Source organism: Spermophilus citellus, assembly GCF_964194105.1.
Source record: "Spermophilus citellus genome assembly, chromosome: 3".
Classification (NCBI taxonomy): Eukaryota; Metazoa; Chordata; class Mammalia; order Rodentia; family Sciuridae; genus Spermophilus; species Spermophilus citellus.
This window is the reverse complement of record NC_138184.1, coordinates 103,577,253-103,595,281: the sequence shown is the minus strand read 5'-3', so window position 1 is coordinate 103,595,281 and position 18,029 is coordinate 103,577,253. Positions and strand designations below refer to the sequence as shown.

At 55.9% G+C, this 18,029-nt stretch overlaps 1 protein-coding gene across 3 annotated transcripts in view; it reads right to left on the bottom strand.

Annotated features, from left to right (window-relative positions):
• Window positions 1-18,029, bottom strand: part of ADGRD1 (adhesion G protein-coupled receptor D1) — a 99,169-nt gene that overhangs the window by 47,470 nt on the left and 33,670 nt on the right. For all 3 annotated transcript variants that reach the window (XM_081284960.1, XM_081284959.1, XM_081284961.1), the window contains 5 exons: window positions 17,051-17,110; window positions 14,599-14,716; window positions 13,970-14,080; window positions 13,248-13,323; window positions 10,714-10,855 (listed from right to left, as the gene is read on the bottom strand). In XM_081284960.1, coding sequence (XP_081141086.1) covers window positions 10,714-10,855; window positions 13,248-13,323; window positions 13,970-14,080; window positions 14,599-14,716; window positions 17,051-17,110 — 507 coding nt within the window. The remainder of the gene's footprint in view (window positions 1-10,713; window positions 10,856-13,247; window positions 13,324-13,969; window positions 14,081-14,598; window positions 14,717-17,050; window positions 17,111-18,029) is intronic.

The window sequence follows — 18,029 nt, the reverse complement described above, 5'->3', positions numbered from 1 at the left end:
TTTGTCCTGATGTTAAAGAACACGCTGATTTAGGGGTATAACCTAAAACTCAACCACACAGCACAGCCATGATTCATGATCCTTATTCCTTTTGTGGGTGTCAGTCTGCTCATGGTTATACAAAATTACATACAAGAGGAAATGAGGGGAAAGGGGGAAAAAAAACAAGGGGGAGAAATGAATAAAAAAAAAAAAGAAAGGAAGAGAAGGATGAAAAGAAAAAGGAGTAGAGAAGACAATGGAAAGGGGGAGGGGAAGGAAGAAGATGCCAGGAAGGAGGGGGAGGGGCCAGAGGGAGAGGCAGGGAGGGCGGCCACAGCCTTCCCTAGGAGAAGGCTCCAGGCGCCCCTTCCAGGCTGCTGGGGGAGCAGTGCACTAAAGCCCCACCCCTCTGCCCAGGGAGGGGCTCCACTCAGGCTCCTAGTGACTAAGGTGACTCAGTGGTCCCCAGCTGTGCTGGGCTCTAGAAGGAGGCAGTCATGTCCCCTGGGAGGCCAGAAACTCCTGATGGAATGTGGTGGTCTGCATGTGAACGTGCCCCTCCCCAGGTCCTCGGTGTCCCAGGGAAGACGGGATCCAGACTGACATGAAATCTCCCAACTTAAAATGCCTGTGGGTATTTCAGTCTTTAAAGTACCTGGAAAGCCCCCCAGGCCTCCCCGGCCCCCAACTGCCTTAGGAAGTCAAGCAGCCTCCCTGCATGGCCATGAGGAGAGGCGAGTCCGGCCAGTAGCCGCCCCAGGGACACTCCTCCCTCCAAGCCACTGGCCCGCTGGTCGGCCGAGGCTGGTGCGCTCTGGGTCAGGGATGGCAAGGCTCTTGGAGAGAAGCCCCAAGAAGATGCCCTCGTTAGGAACAGTCGCCCCCAGGGCCCAGATGGACCAAGCCGTCCTGTACTGGCCTCTCCTGGGAAAAGACTGACTTGTGCTCATTGTTTTCCTCACCATCCGGGCTGCTAGCATGACCTTGCGTTGGCTTCTTACAGGCAGGGTCACAGGGCCAGGGCTAGAAGTGCCTCTTCAAAAGCACACTCCATCTGCCAGGGGGGAGGGGCTGAAGGTGCAGCATCTGCAGGAGGCCAGTAGGGGGTCTAGGCAGCAGGTGAGGGGCAGGGCTGTGCTCAGCTAGGCCCAGGCCTGGGGACCAGGGTGGACTGCAGGGGCACTTTGGAGGTGGTAGGGCCACTGTGGTGAAAGATGAACCTTCAACAGCCAGTGTCCTCTGAGCTGGGGGCAGGTTGAGCCGCCTGGGCCAGCTGCCGCCTGTGGCGTCCTGAGTGCCCTGTTAATTTTCGATCCTGTCACTGCCAGGTGTTTCAGAAGACCCCGCCCAGGCTGGCTCTGCTCCAGGCTGAGAATGTGCCATCAAGTAAGAAGGTCCTTGTCCTCTCTCCCCTGTCCCTGTCCTACCAGCCCTGATGCGCAGTGGAGGAAACATCACCCTGGGCCTCGTCCCCCAGGGGAAGGACGAAGCACCACAGATGTGCATCTGTCCTGCTCATGTAGCTCCAGAGTAGAAAGTACAGCTGCAGAAAGCCCCAGGAGACAGAGGGGGTGATGGCAGAAGGAGCCTGCCCACCTGCAATGGCATCACCTGCTCTGAGCAGCACAGTGACTGAAGTCTGGAAGTGACTTTTATGGACTCCTCAATTGCCTTCTGTGAAGACAAAACACTATACGCTGCCTCCTGCCAAAGACCACACCTGATCCCCAGAACCTGTAAATGTCCCTTTACCTACAAAGCATGGTGGGGGTGGGGTGGTTCCAGTGCAGTTAAACTAAGGATCCTGAGACAGCAGGCAGGAGGGCAGGGCCAGAGGACCAGGGGTCAGCAAAGCAGAGGTTGGGGGAGGGAGAGAGAGAGAGGCTGATGGGTGGAGGGAGATAGGTAGAGGGATGAATGGAGATGGGAGGTTGGATGACAGGGTGGACAGATGATTGGGTGGGCAGATGGATGGGTGGGTGGACGGATGGGAGGATGGATGGATGGAAGAATGGATGGATGGGAGGATGGATGGATGAGAGGATGGGAGGATGAATGGATGGGAGGATGGATGGATGAGAGGATGGATGGAAGGATGGGAGGATGGATAGATGGAAGGATGGGAAGATGGGAGGATGGATAGATGGATGGATGGATGGAAGGATGGGAGGATGGGAGGATGGATGGATGGATGGAAGGATGGGAGGATTAATGGATGGAAGGATGAATGGATGGGAGGATGGGAGGATGGATAGATGGATGGGAGGATGGAGGATGGGAGGATGGATGGAAGGATGAATGGATGGGAGGATGGAAGGATAGGTGGATGGGAGGATGGGTGGGTGGGATGGGTGGGTGGATGGGATGGGTGAGTAGATAGATGGGCTGTGGATTTTTGATAGACTGAATTGAAGACATGAGAGGACAGGAACACCTTCAGAAGCCAGAAGGCAAGGAAACAGATTCTCTTCTGAGCCTCCAAAGGGAACGCAGCCCTAAGTCATCTGGGTTTTAGCCCAGTAAGATTGACTCTCTGCACCTGGCCTCTAGGATGACAAGCACATGCTGGTTTAGCACTTCGTGTTTGGGATTGGTTACCGCAGTCATAAGAAACCAGTGCACTTTTTCTAGAGAGAACAGTCGATGCATTTGACAATATAAAAATTTTCAATTGCATGAAGCGAAAGTAGTCAAAATAAAAAATCAGGGGGGTGGATTGCATCCAGCACGGAGCTGACATCTGCAACATTCGAAGAGTCCTTGGAGTCAATAACAAACCTCCATCCGGAAAATCAACAGAAGTGCGCAACATAAAAGAAAAACGCAGATGGCCGAGGACCTAGGAGAAGCTGTCCAGCCGAGGTGCCAGTGGAGGGGTGAGAAAGACACCCCCACAGGTCCGCAGGGATGGGAACTGGCACTAACGAGCCCACTGGGAGTGCACCCACTGTCTCGTCTCCCTGGGCAGCAGTCTTGCAGGGTCCCCTGAACTTTAAGATGTGGAGCCCCGAATAGCCAAGGCCTCCTGGGAGAGGGAGGCTGGAGGGTCTTCTGCACAGTGGCTCTCAGGCCTTGGCACAAGCCCCAGCAGCTTTGTGGCACAAATGGCATCTGGGGGAAGAGCAGAGCCCAGAAACAGAAAGGGCACTTGGTTTATAGTGTCAGTGGTGCTCGGTGAGAGGGAGAGCATCGTGCCAACGAGGGGTGAGGCAGGCTGACGTCCACATGGGAGAAGACGGATCCCTCCCACCCCCGTCAATGGCACAAAGGATACAACCAGACAGGGCCGTAGATCTCAGTAGGAAAGAGAACGATGAATGTTTCAGGCACCACGGGAGGCTCTTTGTGACCTTGGGCTAGGTGAGAGTCCCCAAGCAGGACACAGAAAAGCGCTACACAGAAGGGCTTGGCAGACTGGGCTGCATTAAAATTTAAACCTGCTGCTTGTTAGTAAACACCATAAGAACAAAAGGCCAGACCCAGTCCCAGAAGAAATCTACCCTACGTATACCTGACAAATGACTCGTCCAAAATGCCCACAGAACTCTAAAAACAAGGAAGGAACCCAGCAGACAACACAGCAGAAAAAGGGGGTAGGACAGGTTTTTTTTTTTAGAAGAGTATTAGCATGTACAATAACACAAAGAGAGGTCATCATGACATGAAAAAAGAAAATGGCTGTCAGAAAGAAGTGACAGTAGCTTCCAGAATGAGCACTCTGGAAAAGACCAGCAATTCTAACCTGGCAACCAGGAAGCTCACATGCCAAGAGGGGAGTTCCCATTTTGGAAAATTTGCTTGTTGGCATTTGTTTCTGGGAAGGTATGCACACTCAGGACCTAGCCACTCTGATTCCGGGCTGACCCCAAACAGATGCACACCCAGGGTCACCAGAGAGACCTCAGAAAGTCGGCTGCTCTTGTAACAGCCAAAAAAAAAAAAAAAAAAAGTGTAGGTAGGCATTTAACCAGACAGTTCTGTTCCTCAGAAATTATGCTAAATAGGGTCGAGCGTGGTGGCACACGCCTCTAATCTTGGTGACCGGAGAGGCTGAGGCAGGAGGATCACAAGTTCAAGGCCAGACTAGGCCATTTAGGGAGACCCTGTCTCAAAATGAAGAATAAGAAAAAAGGGCTGGGGATGATGAGCAAGAATGCAGGGGGTTCATTAGTGTGCTATGTGTAATTAGCAAGAATACGAAAAAAGCCAGTTCTCAGCCACGGAATGCTGATGGAGGTGGACTACTATGCAGAAATTAAAATGGGTACAGAGTTTCCAGCTACTGGTCTGGAAATAATAAACCAAAAAGCCAGAGCTGACTTGTGAGAAACAGAAAGTCTCAGAGAACAGGAGCCAGCTGTACATGCATGACTGGGGTATAAGGTGGGCCACTGGAGCGGGGAGCAGGATGGAAAGTTCCCAACAGGTGACGTGGAGTGTGGAATTCCTAACCCTTGACAGATGGCAGGGGAGAAGGAAGGCCCACCTGGCCAGCAGAGGGAAACTGCGTGGTGCCCCCAGGCACCCAACCAGGGAGCTCTCCTACCACAAGAGAACAGAGGGAGGTGGGCCTGAAGGTGTGTTTCTTTACACAGCCCAGTGGGAGCGTGGGCACCTTCAGGAAGACTGCACACCCCACAGCACTCAGCCAGCAGGGAATGGGGAGGGGCCTTGTGCTCTGGGGATAGCATACTGGTTGTAGCTGCTCCCGGTCTGCCCGCTCCCCAGGCACCCGGTCCTGCAAGACCTCGCTAAAGCAAAACCTGGCTTTTTGCCATCCCTTTTCCATCCCTTGGGCTTAGACAGGTGAGGGTGCTTCTCGCAATGGCTATGAAAGGTTGGTAAAGGTGGACCGTGACCCAGGCATGGAGATGAGCGGTCCACGGCTGTCGGTCAGGAAACATTAAGCCAAGAGCCCAATGCAGGACAGCACGGCCGGCAAAGCCCACGTACACAGCACCGCACGCACTTCTCAGGGAAGTGCCTGAAGGAGGCTCATCCAAACAAAATCAGTGTGCCATAGGGACACAGCCACACGGATGTTTATAGCAGCACAATTCATGATAGCCACATTATGGAACCAGCCCAGGTGCCCATCAACTGATGGTTGGATAAAGAAAACATGGTCTATACACAATGGAGCTTTACTCAGCCATTAAAAAAACAAAGAAGAATAAAATTACGGCTTTTGCAGGTAAACGGATGGAAATGGAGAACATCACATGGCGTGAAATAAGCCAGACTCAGAAAGTCATGGGTCAGATGTCTCCTCTCATATGCAGAAGCTGGAGCAGAATAAGGGGGACAGGGAATCCATGGAAATAGAAGATCAATGCAGCAGAGAAAGAGGACTGAGGGGGGAGGGACGGGAAGAGGAGGACGGGTGGGGTCAAACTGACCACAGCATGCCACGCACACCTAAGAGGACACCACAGGGATCCCACCTCGTGCACACCCCTGTGCACTAATTTAAAACTGTAAATAAATTGAATGTCACCATCCATTCTTTCTGGATGGTGGGTTCCAGATGACATTTAGTTGCATTTGCCATGAGTGTGTGTGCCCAGCTGGGTGCCCTGGGCCCTGGCGCACCAAAGAAGGACCGCAGTCAGAGAAGAAAGTTTCCATCAAAGCATCTCTTCCCATCTGCCACAGATCCTAGAAGAACAGCTCTCGCCTCAGGAGAGCAACCCACCTGCTCCCGTCCCCCTCAGCTCTGGCTGGGAATTCTGTGATTCAGGAAGCAAAGGAAAGTGCTGGCGTTAATAGTCCAGGACTATAACAACCAAATTATAAGTCAATGGGCAGATGTGGGAGTTCAGACGGTGGGTGTGGCGTATGAGGGGCGCCATCTCGCGCTTACCATGGTAGTGATAGGCCAGGGCTCACCTGGGAATCTCGAGGGTGCATTGGGCTTTCACAGCTGGGGGCCAGGGATACTGCTCAGCAGCCTGCTGTGCTCTGGCCGGCCCCACAATAGAGCCCTGGGGTCCGTCAGTCTTACCAGAAAAACATGGAGCACGAGAGGGCAGAGCCGTTCCAGCAAGCAGTGGACAGCAGACCTACCTCAGAGGCCGCGTCTGGATCCTACCCCACACCTGGGCATGATGGGCACGTTGTCTGCTCCTGGCGTACCAGGCATGGGGCTCTCGGCACTGCTAGAAGCCTCTGCACCCCTCTTCCCCTAGACTTACCCTCTCCGTGTCCCGGGAGAATGCATGCAGTTTGCTGACTTCAGTGACAAAGGACGCATAGGCACCAAAATAGGCCCTACAAGGAGGCCTATCTGCCCAGAGAGCAGTGTGTAAGGAATTGTCCTGCCCTGGGGGCACAGGAGGGGGAGCAGTGACCCAGCCACAGGACAAACCACATCCAGAACACAGGCCGACTCAAAAACTTCCTGTCCCATTTGTTCTCAGAAACCTGAAGGTGCAGGCGGTGGACAGGGCCCAGCGTACTCAGTAGAGCAATGTGGTCCCACGTCCAGGGCCTCAGTGGGTCTGCCAGCAAGCCTGGGTCTGCAACGTGTCCACCTTCATCCCCAGGCCAGCCAGAGGCTCCATCTGGGTTGGGCTGGAGCTCTGTCCCTCGAGAGCTGGGGTTGCACCCCTCTGTGCAGGACAAGAAGGCCCCACAGCCCTGGGATGAGACCTTGGGCCATATGCCGAGTGGTAGAGAGTTCCGCCCCTCTGCCCCCTCCTCCCCTCAGAAGAACAGGGGAAAGGGGGACACCCAGCCACCCCAGAACCCTCCATCCCCACAGGTCATCGGCCTTAGCAGCTCAAGGACACATCTCCAGAGGCCCTCAGAAGTGTGACCACAGCCTTTGGAGGAAAACCCCAGGCCCAGAGGACACTGGGCTAAGCTTCAATCACTGTCCTCTACTGGGATGACAGCGATCCATCTGCCTCTCTTCAAGACAAGATTCCTTATTCAACACATTCTTTGTGCAAAACATCTAGAGTAACCTAGAGTGACTGGTCATCAAGGCAGGGACTGTGCTTCAGTCAACTCACCCTTTCTTCTCTGGTTTTCAAATTGGCACCTTCTCACTTCACAAGGACAAAAATGTCCAAGGCCACCAGCAACAGCCTTGAGGCCCCAGAGCCTATCACTCCTCTGCAGAGGGCAGAAGGCCATGGGCCCCCAGGCACTTGCTGCTAGGGAGCCTGAGGACCAGGTAAAGAAGATACCCATGCCCTGCCAGAGCCTGGCCAGGCAGCAGTGCCTCTGGACAACCCCAGCTCCTGTGTTTGGAGGGTTCCATAGTGTCCCTGAGAGGAGAACATGTGTGTTCCCAAGGTGCAGCTCTGCTCCGCAGTCTGTAGGTTCTTCTCCAGCCACATGGGAACCCAGGCTCTAAGTCCCCCAGAAGCCATCACTGGCCTCCCCTCCACCAGAACACAGCAAGCTAGCAGGTTGAGCAGGCCCGAGCCTCTCTGCTGGCCTCTCTGCCCCAGAGAGTTCACAGAGCACCTGTAGCCTGCACCTGACCCCACACCCTCACTCCTGCCCCTCTGCTTCCTAGCTGTGCTATGCTGGGATAGAATGCACACCTGGGCTTCCTGGACATGCTGTGCTGGGACAGGATCCACACCTAGGCTTTCTGGATGTGCTGTGCTATTACAGGATGCATACCTGGGCTCCCTGGACATGCTGTACTAGGGAAGGATGCACATTTGGGCTTCCTGGGTGTGCTGTGCTATTACAGGATGCACACCTGAGCTTCCTGGATGTGCTGTGCTATTACAGGATGCACACCTGAGCTTCCTGGATGTGCTGTGCTAGGGCAGGATGCACACCTGGGCTTGATGGACATGCTGTGCTGGGACAGGATCCACACCTAGGCTTTCTGGATGTGCTGTGCTATTACAGGATGCACACCTGGGCTCCCTGGACATGCTGTACTAGGGCAGGATGCACATTTGGGCTTCCTGGATGTGCTGTGCTATTACAGGATGCACACCTGAGCTTCCTGGATGTGCTGTGCTAGGGCAGGATGCACACCTGGGCTTGCTGGACATGCTGTGCTGGGACAGGATCCACACCTAGGCTTTCTGGACATGCTGTGCTATTACAGGATGCACACCTGGATTCCCTGGACATGCTGTGCTCTGACAGAATGCACACCTGGATTCCCTGGACATGCTGTGCTCTGACAGGATGCACACCTGGGCTTCCTGGATGTGTTGTGCTATGACAGGATGCACCCCTGGGCTTCCTGGATGTGCTGTGCTATGACAGGATGCACACCTAGGCTTCCTGGATGTGCTGTGCTATGACAGGATACACACCTGGGCTTCCTGGATGTGCTGTGCTATGACAGGATGCACACCTGGGCTTCCTGGACTTGCTGTACTAGGGCAGGATTCACACCTGGACTCCTGGATGTGGTGTGCTATGACAGGATGCAAACCTGGACTTCCTGGATGTGCTCTGCTGGGGCAGGATGCACACTGGGCTTCTTAGATGTACTGTACTGGGGCAGAATGCACACCTGGGCTTCCTGGACTTGCTGTACTAGGGCTAGATTCACACCTGGACTCCTGGACATGCTTGTTATGACAGAATGCACACCTGGGCTTCCTGGATGTGCTCTGCAGGGGCAGGATGCATACCTGGGTTTCCTGGACTGCTGTACTAGGGCAGGATGCGCACCTGGACTCCTGGACATGCTGTGCTATGACAGGATGCACACCTGGTCTCCCTGAACATGCTGTACTCGGGCAGGATACATACTTGGGCTTCCTGGATGTGCTGTACTAGGGCAGGATGCACACCTGGGCTTCCTGGACATGCTGTGCTATTACAGGATGAACACCAAAGCTTCCTGGATGTGCTGTGCTATTACAAGATGCACACCTGGGCTTCCTGGACATTCTGTACTAGGGCAGGATGCACACCTGGGCTTCCTGGACTTGCTGTACTAGGGCAGGATTCACACCTAGACTCCTGGACATGCTGTGCTATGACAGGATTCACATCTGGGCTTCCTGGATGTGCTCTGCTGGGGAAGGATGCACACCTGTGCTTCCTGGACTTGCTGTACTAGGGCAGGATGCACACCTGGACTCCTGGACTTGCTGTGCTATTACAGGATTTACAAGTGGGCTTCCTGAACATGCTGTACTAGGCCAGGATGCACACCTGGGCTTCCTGGATGTGTCTGCTGGGGCAGGATGCACACCTGGGGTTCCTGAACGTGCTGTGCTGGGGCAGGATGCACACTTGGGACTGCTAAATCCAGGCTTTGCTGTGCCCAGAGTCACTGCTGGATCACTCAGAAGAGCACCCAGCAAGGCACCCTCAGGACCCAGCTTGTGTCAGTCTTCCTTGGCAGTGTACACCTTCAGAAGTGAGTTTCATGTGTGCATGGTCCCAGGAGAGGTGCTATGGTGTGCCTGGCTGCCAGAATTCATTTTCACTACCCCACCATGAGGCCAGAGGGTCTCCACCTCTCTGCTCTTTGTCATTTGGCTATAACATAACCAGAGTTCAAAATAAGGAGAGCAGAAAGGGGGATTGGGTCCACCTGTGAACAAACACCAACCTTCCAGTGCACTAGCATGCAGCCACCAAGAGGCCAGTGGTCATTCACTGAGACCAGTAGCTTAGCATTCCAAACACTGGGGACGATGACAATGCCAAAAACATGGGAGGGCCATAAACCTCATGTTCCGCCCAACCCGGCTGCAGGACACCTGGGCTGTTTTGGAGTCATTCCCAGGTACAGAGTGAGTGCCAGGTGTCTTTAGTACCCCACCCTGCCCAGGAGCCTCTAAGGGAACCACCAGAGAACACAGGGTAGGAAAGGCGGGCTGTGGCCTCACGAGCTCACCACCACCTCAGACTCCACAGCTCACCAGCCCAAAACTACAGGAGGAGTGCATATGAGTGTGTGCTGGGTGTGTGCCTGAGTGTGTCCACGTGTGTTCTGGGTGTGTGAATTGGGATGTCCTTGACTCTTGGCTGTGGCACAGCCCTGGTTCTGTGCCAGGCTGTCCATCTCTGACCCCTGGAGCTCCTCCACCTGCCTGTTCTCTCTCCTGCCCTCCTCCAGACTCTTCACCGGCCCTCTGGGCAGGACTTGAACATCTACTGTCCTGCACTGGCCCCCTTCACAAGGACAGCTCCACACAGTGTCCCCGTGTCCTTCAGGGCAGCACAGATGAACACACCTGGTGTGGCTGGTCCTCACAGCTCCATGCTGGTTGCACCAGTGGCACTTCCTTGGGAGCAGCATTAGTGCCACATTTCAAACACAGGACCACACAGGAGGATCACAGGCATCTCGAGGGACAGAGGCCCTGGTACCTCCCACGCCTGTGCCCTTCTCACCCAGTGACGGAGAAAGCATGGAGGGAACTGAGGTTACGACACAGGGCAAACTCATCTTGCAAACCTGAGGCTGGAGATGCTTGTGCTGAACTCGAGGAGAACCCAGATGAGCTCTGCACCTTGATCCCGTCCACTAAACACTGTACTGAGAGACACACCTGTCCCTGTCCTCCCAACAGGATGTTAGTCCTGACCATTGGCACGTGTGCAATCCCCACACACATCTCTGCGCTCAGAGGCCCTCCAGCCCTCCCTGAACCTCCTGCTGCAGTTCAGTCACAGGAGCAGGGACTCTGTGCCAGCACCACAGTGTCCTCATACAGTCACCCTGATGGCAAAGCTCCTCAGCACAAACCAGAGGGAGGACAGGATGAGGGGCAGTTGGCAACTCACCAGCCTGTGCCTGAGGTGAATCATGATGAGAGGAGACCCCGAGAGATTCTGGGAGACCATGGGTGGTGGGGACACCTCCAGGGAAATCAGGTAGCTGGCAGCGGACAGCAAGCAGGTCCTGCAGTTGGCTGCCTCGGCAATCCTTGGAGACAAATGGGAAATGTTATGGACAACAACAGAAGGTGGCCTGCAGTCAGAGCTGGGCACCAGGCCTGCAGCCTCGGAGACACAGACCTGCTGGGAAGAATGCCACTGCCACCACTCAGGGCTGCTGCACAAGGGGGGGCCTGCCACCCACCCTCTGAGCATGTGCGTGGACTCTGATCCTTCAGCACTGCTCTCTCTCTGGGGCAAGGCCAGAGCCAGGAAGGGCCTGCCTCAAAACACCTGGGGAGTGCACGAGAACAGAAAGACCCAGACCACAGGGTCCCAAGGCTGCATGGCCCTGGGCAGGTCACCCACCCTGCCTGAAACCCCCCCTTCCCTGACTCTGAAGCAGCATGCATATGACCTGGCCGAGCTCTACTGCTCTGCCCTGGCACCCATGTTCCTCTTCCAGGAAAAGCTCCTCAGCTTCTCTCCCAGTGGCCCCTAACCTAAGAAGAGCCTGGAGATAGAACCTAGTGACACAAAATGGCTGCTGGCTCAAGCTGCCCCTGAAGCCAAATGTCTGTGGAGCTTTCAGCTCACAAGGCTCAACAAATTCCCCTTTTGCTTAAAACATTTAATCTGGATTCACCGTCACTTACAACCCAATCTACAGAAGCTTGAGTGGCACTAACGGTATTGGTCTCACAGGATACCAAGTCTGAAATGATATTCAGGGCCAGGACCAGGCGAGGACGGCCAGTGCCTGGTGTGTAAGATTAAGGAGGTGCTCACGTCCAGGTGTGGGGAGTAGGCAGTGCAGTGACCCCCGGGTGCACCTCTTTAAGCTGCATGTCTGAGCTTCCTTGCCCCAGCTCCGGCCCCACAGCAGGAGCTCCACAAGGATCTGCTGCAGGAATCTGAACTTGAGACAGCTGAACTAGAAGGGAAGATGGTCACCTTTGGACCCCGTGAGTGTCCTGCATCAGCTCCCCAGGCACTGGCTGAGGATTCTGCAGGTCCCAAGGGCATTCGCCCACACAACTGCATGCAGAGCAGGGGACAGGGCCTGGGAGCTCTGGGCCCCCTCTTCCCTCCCTCATCTGGCTTTTCTAGTACCTAGATGGAAGCACTGTGTTTGGTGACCCTGCTGGACATGGCGGGTGAAGCCCCACATGCACCCTTGCCTGGCCCCAGGTCCTGCAAATTGTCCCCACTTGGGTCCCTGGGAAGTAGCCTCCAGGAAGCACAAGGGGTGATTCCCGGAACTGTGGATATGGAGCCCACGGCCTCTGTGTCCTGAGGAGGTGGCTCCAGGGACCTTCCTGAGACAGAGTCTGCAGCCAGGAGAGGCGTCAATTTCCTGTGCCAGCAAATGACAACAGACAGGGTCCTCCGACAATTCCACATGAAGATGTCACTGACCCCAGCCAACCCTCCACACGACCGCAAAATAAAACACACAGGAAAAGGAACAGAGGAAATGCTGGGCCACCAACTCCACCCCTCACCTTCCACGACAGCCCCAGGAGCCCTTGCAGATAGACGTTCCCCATCGGGGACCACAGACCAGGCCCTGCCCCGTGCTTTGCACAATGCTGGACACCGTGATTCCCAGACTCATGGCCCTCAGAATGGCCTTTGCCCTTGAGGGTTTTCACCCTTGGGAATGCACAGGGTGTGGCCCCACAGAGAGGAGCATCAGCGGATGTCAGAGGTGAATCAGGGCCAGGATAGAGCCTGATGGCTCAGAGCTGAGACAGTGCCCACCTGTCCTGCGAGGCCATGCCCCACCTGTGGGGCCCTGGGCACCATGCAGCTCCTTCCTGAAGAACTGCACCAGCTTCTCACAAACACCCAGGGGCAGCTCCTCTGGCCAGATGGGGCTCCCACGTGAGCAGACAAGCACAAAGCCCACCCACCATACACAGAGGCCACGAGATGAGCCCAGCCCCTGAGCTCAGGGCCTCCCACCAGCGCGGCCTCATGCTCCTCTCCTGTGGCTCATCACTGGTTGCCATCGCCCTGCGTCTGAGCCCCATCAGGGCTCCATTCCTATCCGATTTGCTCCCCCATCCCCTCAGCACACAGTGGGTGCTCAGCACACATCAGTGAATGAGGGAATGCAACCTCCCAAGGCAGACAAGGACATGATCAGGTCTGCTGCCCTGTTCTGCAGATGTGCGAACAGGCTCAGAGGGCCTGAGTCACTTGTCCAAGGCCACACGGCCAGGCCCAGGTGAGGCTGACCGTCTTCCACCTGTGCTCCTGAGCACCTCACTGTCAGCCTGTCCCACAGGACTGCCAGGCCCCAGGCAGCAGCCACCAGGCACTGGCACCCAGGGCACTCTGGCAAGATGGCGCTCCTCGTGCATCAGTACGGGGGTGTTGCACAGATTGGCCACCCAGAAACAAGGACCGTCCTCTGCTGTGGACCCGAGACTCACTCTGTACTGGCTGGCTGGATGTTGTTCAGGTAGCAGTGCATGGAGTGGTAGAGAAGGCCCACAATGGTGGTCCAGGCTGGGGACAAGGCAGAGTCAGGGACGTATCAGCATTCCAGGGCAAACAGACAAGAACAAAGCCCACCCACCATACACATAGCCCCTCAGGCCCAGGGACCAGGGCAGTTCCTGGGGACAACAGAGGCAGGGTATGCAAAGGCCAGCACACTGTGGCCATGTAACTGAGTGCTGGACTGTGACAGTGACTCCCTGCAGACGTGTGCTGAGCTCCCGGGGTAGCCAGGCTGCCAGGGATGCCGCAGGCCCTTCATGGGCAGAGGGGTGTGTCCCTGGCCAGGCCCGGGTGGGGTGGCCCTCGCCACTGACATTTGGCTATCCAGGACTGAGCAGACTTGGGACATGAGACTCCCACGGGAATGGCCGGACTCACTGAGTGCAGATTCCCAGCTCCCCACTCCCAAAATTCCAGTTCAGTCGGTGGCTGGCATGGAGTTAGTGTTTGAGGGACACCTCAGAGCTTGCGCTGAGGGTGCCGGAGCACACTCTTGGGCACACCCCTTGGGCACATGCTCTGAGCACACCCGGCCCCTCCCACAGGGCACTCAGGAGCTCTGGCCAATCAGCAGCCCCCGGGGACTCTGGACCACCCTGGGGACCCTGAACCACCCTGGGGGCTGCCCAGAGGGGCCAGATGCTGCACTCACCTGGGCTGCAGAAGGCCTCTCTGGGAATCTGGATGTAGCTCTGCCCGTGGGCAGGGAAGCGGTAGTGAGGGGCGCCCAGCGTCCTGGGGAGGACCTTTGCCACGGAGAAGTCTGCAAGGGAGGGAAGAGGAGGCAGGAGCTGAGCACAAGCTCATGGCAGCAGGAAGGGCACCGGCCACCTGCCTTTCCCTTGGGAGTGTCACCGCCCTTAGAACGGATGGCCTCAAAAACACAGGGCCCGAGGTCGTCGCTGCCCAAACTGAGGCTCCAGCCCAGGCAGGAGGGATCTTGTCCTGGGGTGACCTCACCCCCTGCAGCCCTTCCTCTGGGGCCTCAGTGAACCAGCAAGATGCAAGGCCCTGCTGCTAGGTGGCTGCCCTCTGCCAGCCCGGGGGTCCCACGGCTGGACCTGGCTGGCGCGGCACCTGCGGTGAGCCGGGGCATGCGCGCCCTGTGAAGGCCACCTCCACCCTGGCTCTAACCTTGTGCCTTCCTTCAAGACACAGCAAAGGTGGGTTCACCTCAGCTCCCGGTGGGCGTGAGACTGAGCAGCAGAGCCCACAGGGAGCACCAGCCCCGGCCCCTCACCTCCACCTGCACACCCGCCTTGCCCCACTGGCCCCCGGTACCTGCCATGGAGGAAGAGCCCACGAGGGAGACCTGGGGTTCACTGGGGTGCAGGTTGGAAGACACATGGCCCATGACTGTGTCGATGGTGTCGATCAGGCCCAGTGCCAGGACGCTGTCCTGCAAATAACAGAGACCGAGGAAGCCCGAAAACCCCCAGGCTGCATGGGACGGGCAGGTCGAGGGCAGACACGTCCAGCCTAGTCGGCCCAGAGACTACACCTGTCACCCCTGATAATGGAGGCCGAGCGGGGAAGACGGCACATTCCAGGCAGCCTCACCACCTCAGCAAGACCCTGTCTCAGAAACACCAACCGCACTGCCTCTCCACAGCCGCACAGAGGGAGAAGCCATGCTACTACCCCCGTCAGGCTGGACGGTGGCCATGGGCCCTCCCGTGCTCACAGAGAGGGACTCAGCATAGAGCTGATCCCATGCTAAGCATCGGCTCCTGGGTGCTGGGAGGCTGAGTGGCTCAGACCCCTGGTCCTGGCTCCACTCTGCACCCTCCAGGGGACACAGAAAATCCCAGTCCTGCCCCTTCCACTCCTTCCACTCTAGGAGCAGGGGATGACAGCCCAAGTCCTCTCTGGCATGAGGGCACCAGCAGTTATGGCCCACTGTTCATGGAGGCAGGTGGTCAGCACCCCAAATCATGTCTGGCCCCCTGAACTTGCCCTCCAAGAGCCTCGGTGCCCACTGAGTCCACAGGGCAGGGGAACCTTGTGGATACTGTCCCCAGGGAGGCGAGGCCCCCACACGCTTCTGCTGTCAGCTCAGACATGTGCCCATTTGGTACGGCTGCCCTTGTTCAGGCACAGGGCAAGGAGGGGGGGTCTCGCTGCCCTGTCCTGCCCTCCCCGCCCTCCCCGGCAGCCCTCTGCCCTCCCCTCCTCTGGGCTTTCTGAGTTGCATCTGTCTGCGCTAAGCTTGGCTTCTCACAAACACACGCTCCAGGAGACCCTAATGAGCTGGAAATGGAATGCTGAGGCCAATTTTAGACGTTTTCTCTCGGGCTCTTGGCCTGATTTCAATCAGCCGAGCACAGTTAGGCACGTGAGCATCCGTGTCCCTGGCTCACACTCTTGCGGGGAGCGGCAGATTCCTGATTCCTTCGCTGTCTCTCCAGTGCACGTTACAGCCTGCCTGAGTGCAGGACATTGCTGTCTATTCATAGGCTGCAGCAGATCCGCATATCTGGCGGTGTATTATGCATTCCAAAAGAGTTAATTTAAATTGATACAGAAACTCCATCTGTCTGAGCCCTCCAGCTCCTCTCTGGATTCCCAGGGTGCGGTGTCGTACACAAAGTCCCCTTGAAATCACCAACCCTGCAGGGCTGCTCCTTATAAAAAGAATCTGCTTCTAGGTAAGATTGCATCAGTCTTACATTCTTGACCTTTTCCCTCCCTTTGCCAATGTTAAACACACTCTCCATCCATTGGAAATTGTTCAAATAAAAAGCCCATGAAATTCAAGTCCTGGTGCAATCTCATTAATAAGGAGAGAATGAGATGTCACTCTGGAAAACGCTTCCAAACATTTCTAATGACAAGAGTTCAGGAGAGGAGCACTTCACCCTGCTGGTGTGGCTGGGACCTGGGCCTCCTGCCTTCTCCACCCACCCGCAGCTGTGGAAGCTGTGTGTTGCACAGGCAGCAGCAGATGGGCAGAGACAGGGTCCCAGAGCCACCCTGGACTCCATGTGCCCAAGGAGTGAATGTCGGCTATGCTGAGCCTCTGAGAGGCAGGGCTGATCGTTACTGCAGCGCAGCTTATCCTGTCCTGACTAGTACTATGCTGCAGAAGAAAGCTCAGTATCTTGGAACACGTTCTTGACAGGATTGAGGAAAAGCAGGCGAAACCAGATACACACACTGTTTGTAGACTCTGCGTGCACACGTGTGTGTGGAAACTCAGGCTGCCAGGGCATCTGCAGACCGACACCCACGCCCTCTGCAATCTCATCACCTGCATTTTCCAACTTCTCCATGACTATTTGTTGACTTATTCTTAAATAAGTGAAGTCCGTAGGTCTTTTGGAAGTAAAATAAAAATGACTCTCCTCCTTTGATGGGTGCAGAGAACGAGAGCTTTTTGTTTTGATACTCTTACCCTGAGGTGTGAGCTGTTGTGTGCCAGCTGCTCCCCCCAGTCTAGAGGTCTTTAAGCGCCAAACACAATTCGTATTACTGTTCCAGAAGGGTGCCGTGGGAAAAAGCACACCAGGTAAGTGACCAGCAAGGGTCCTCCCTCATGGGGAAATCAGCCCCTTCCTTCCTCAGAATGGAGGGTCGTGCACACGGCAGCCCTGGCGCCTCTGAGACTCGGCTCTGCCTCAGCAAGGTGTCCAGGCAAGGTAAGCCTGAGTGGCCTAGATGTGCATAGCTACACTGTCCCCCTGATGGACGTGAACTGGCCGTGCTAGGAAGATCAAATGTTCTTGGCTCTTACCTCCGACACGTCGGTCCAACTGGGCAGTAGGAGCAGCTCGCCCACGGTATTCAGGAAGGTCTACAGGGGAACAAGAGGGGCACAGCTCAGCACAGATCCGCAGCCCCAGGTCAAGACCTGGGATCCCCCATGTCCCCAGGATGTCTCCATTGACCACTAGCGGGGTTTGCACACAGCCAGAGCTCATGTCACTGGAGAAGCGTCAGGCCCCCAGACCTGCTCAGGATCACGGCCCTATAAAGTCAGCGGCCAGCATGTGGATGTCAGATTGGACACTGCTCAGTGTGGCAAGAGCCCCTATGCCCTCGGCAGATGCCAATTAAATTAATGAATTGATTAAAAATCAGGACCTGGGTTATGCTTTTCTTAAGGTGAGAAGCACAGTAGATGTTAAGCCGCTTGTGTTGACTGGAGATGACCTCTCCACAAAGCAGGGGGTACCCGGGGCTCCCTGGACATACCGCCTTAAAGACACATTTGGTCTGGCTCACCAGCATTCCTAATTGATGAAATTAGTTTCTAACGTTTCCAAATTGAGAGACTTAAGTGAAAATACACAGCTTTCCTGCCTCCTTTGATGAAGTTTGGACCTCCTCAGCCAAGTCCCCTCTGAACCACAATCCACCAAAGCTGAGCAGAAAGGCCACTTAGATGGGCAGGTGCCCCCAGGTCTCCCAGTCCGCGCCTCCCCCACCGCCTGGCACCTGTGTCACCTGCCTCCCAGTGTAGATGCCAGGATTAAACTTGGAGCCTGATCTAAGTGTCCCTGCTTTCCTCCAAACTATCATCTCCAAAAGAGCCACACCCTCCTCCTACTTAGGGGACACAGCATCAAAACCTCCAGTCTTTTATCCTCTCTATCGGATAAATATTCATTAAGACCCTGAGGTGCAAGCCTCCAGGGCTAGTGAGACACGGTGTTGCCTGTCCTCGCAGGCTGGGCCAGGGCTCGGCAGCCTGTCTCCGGGTCCGTGTAGGA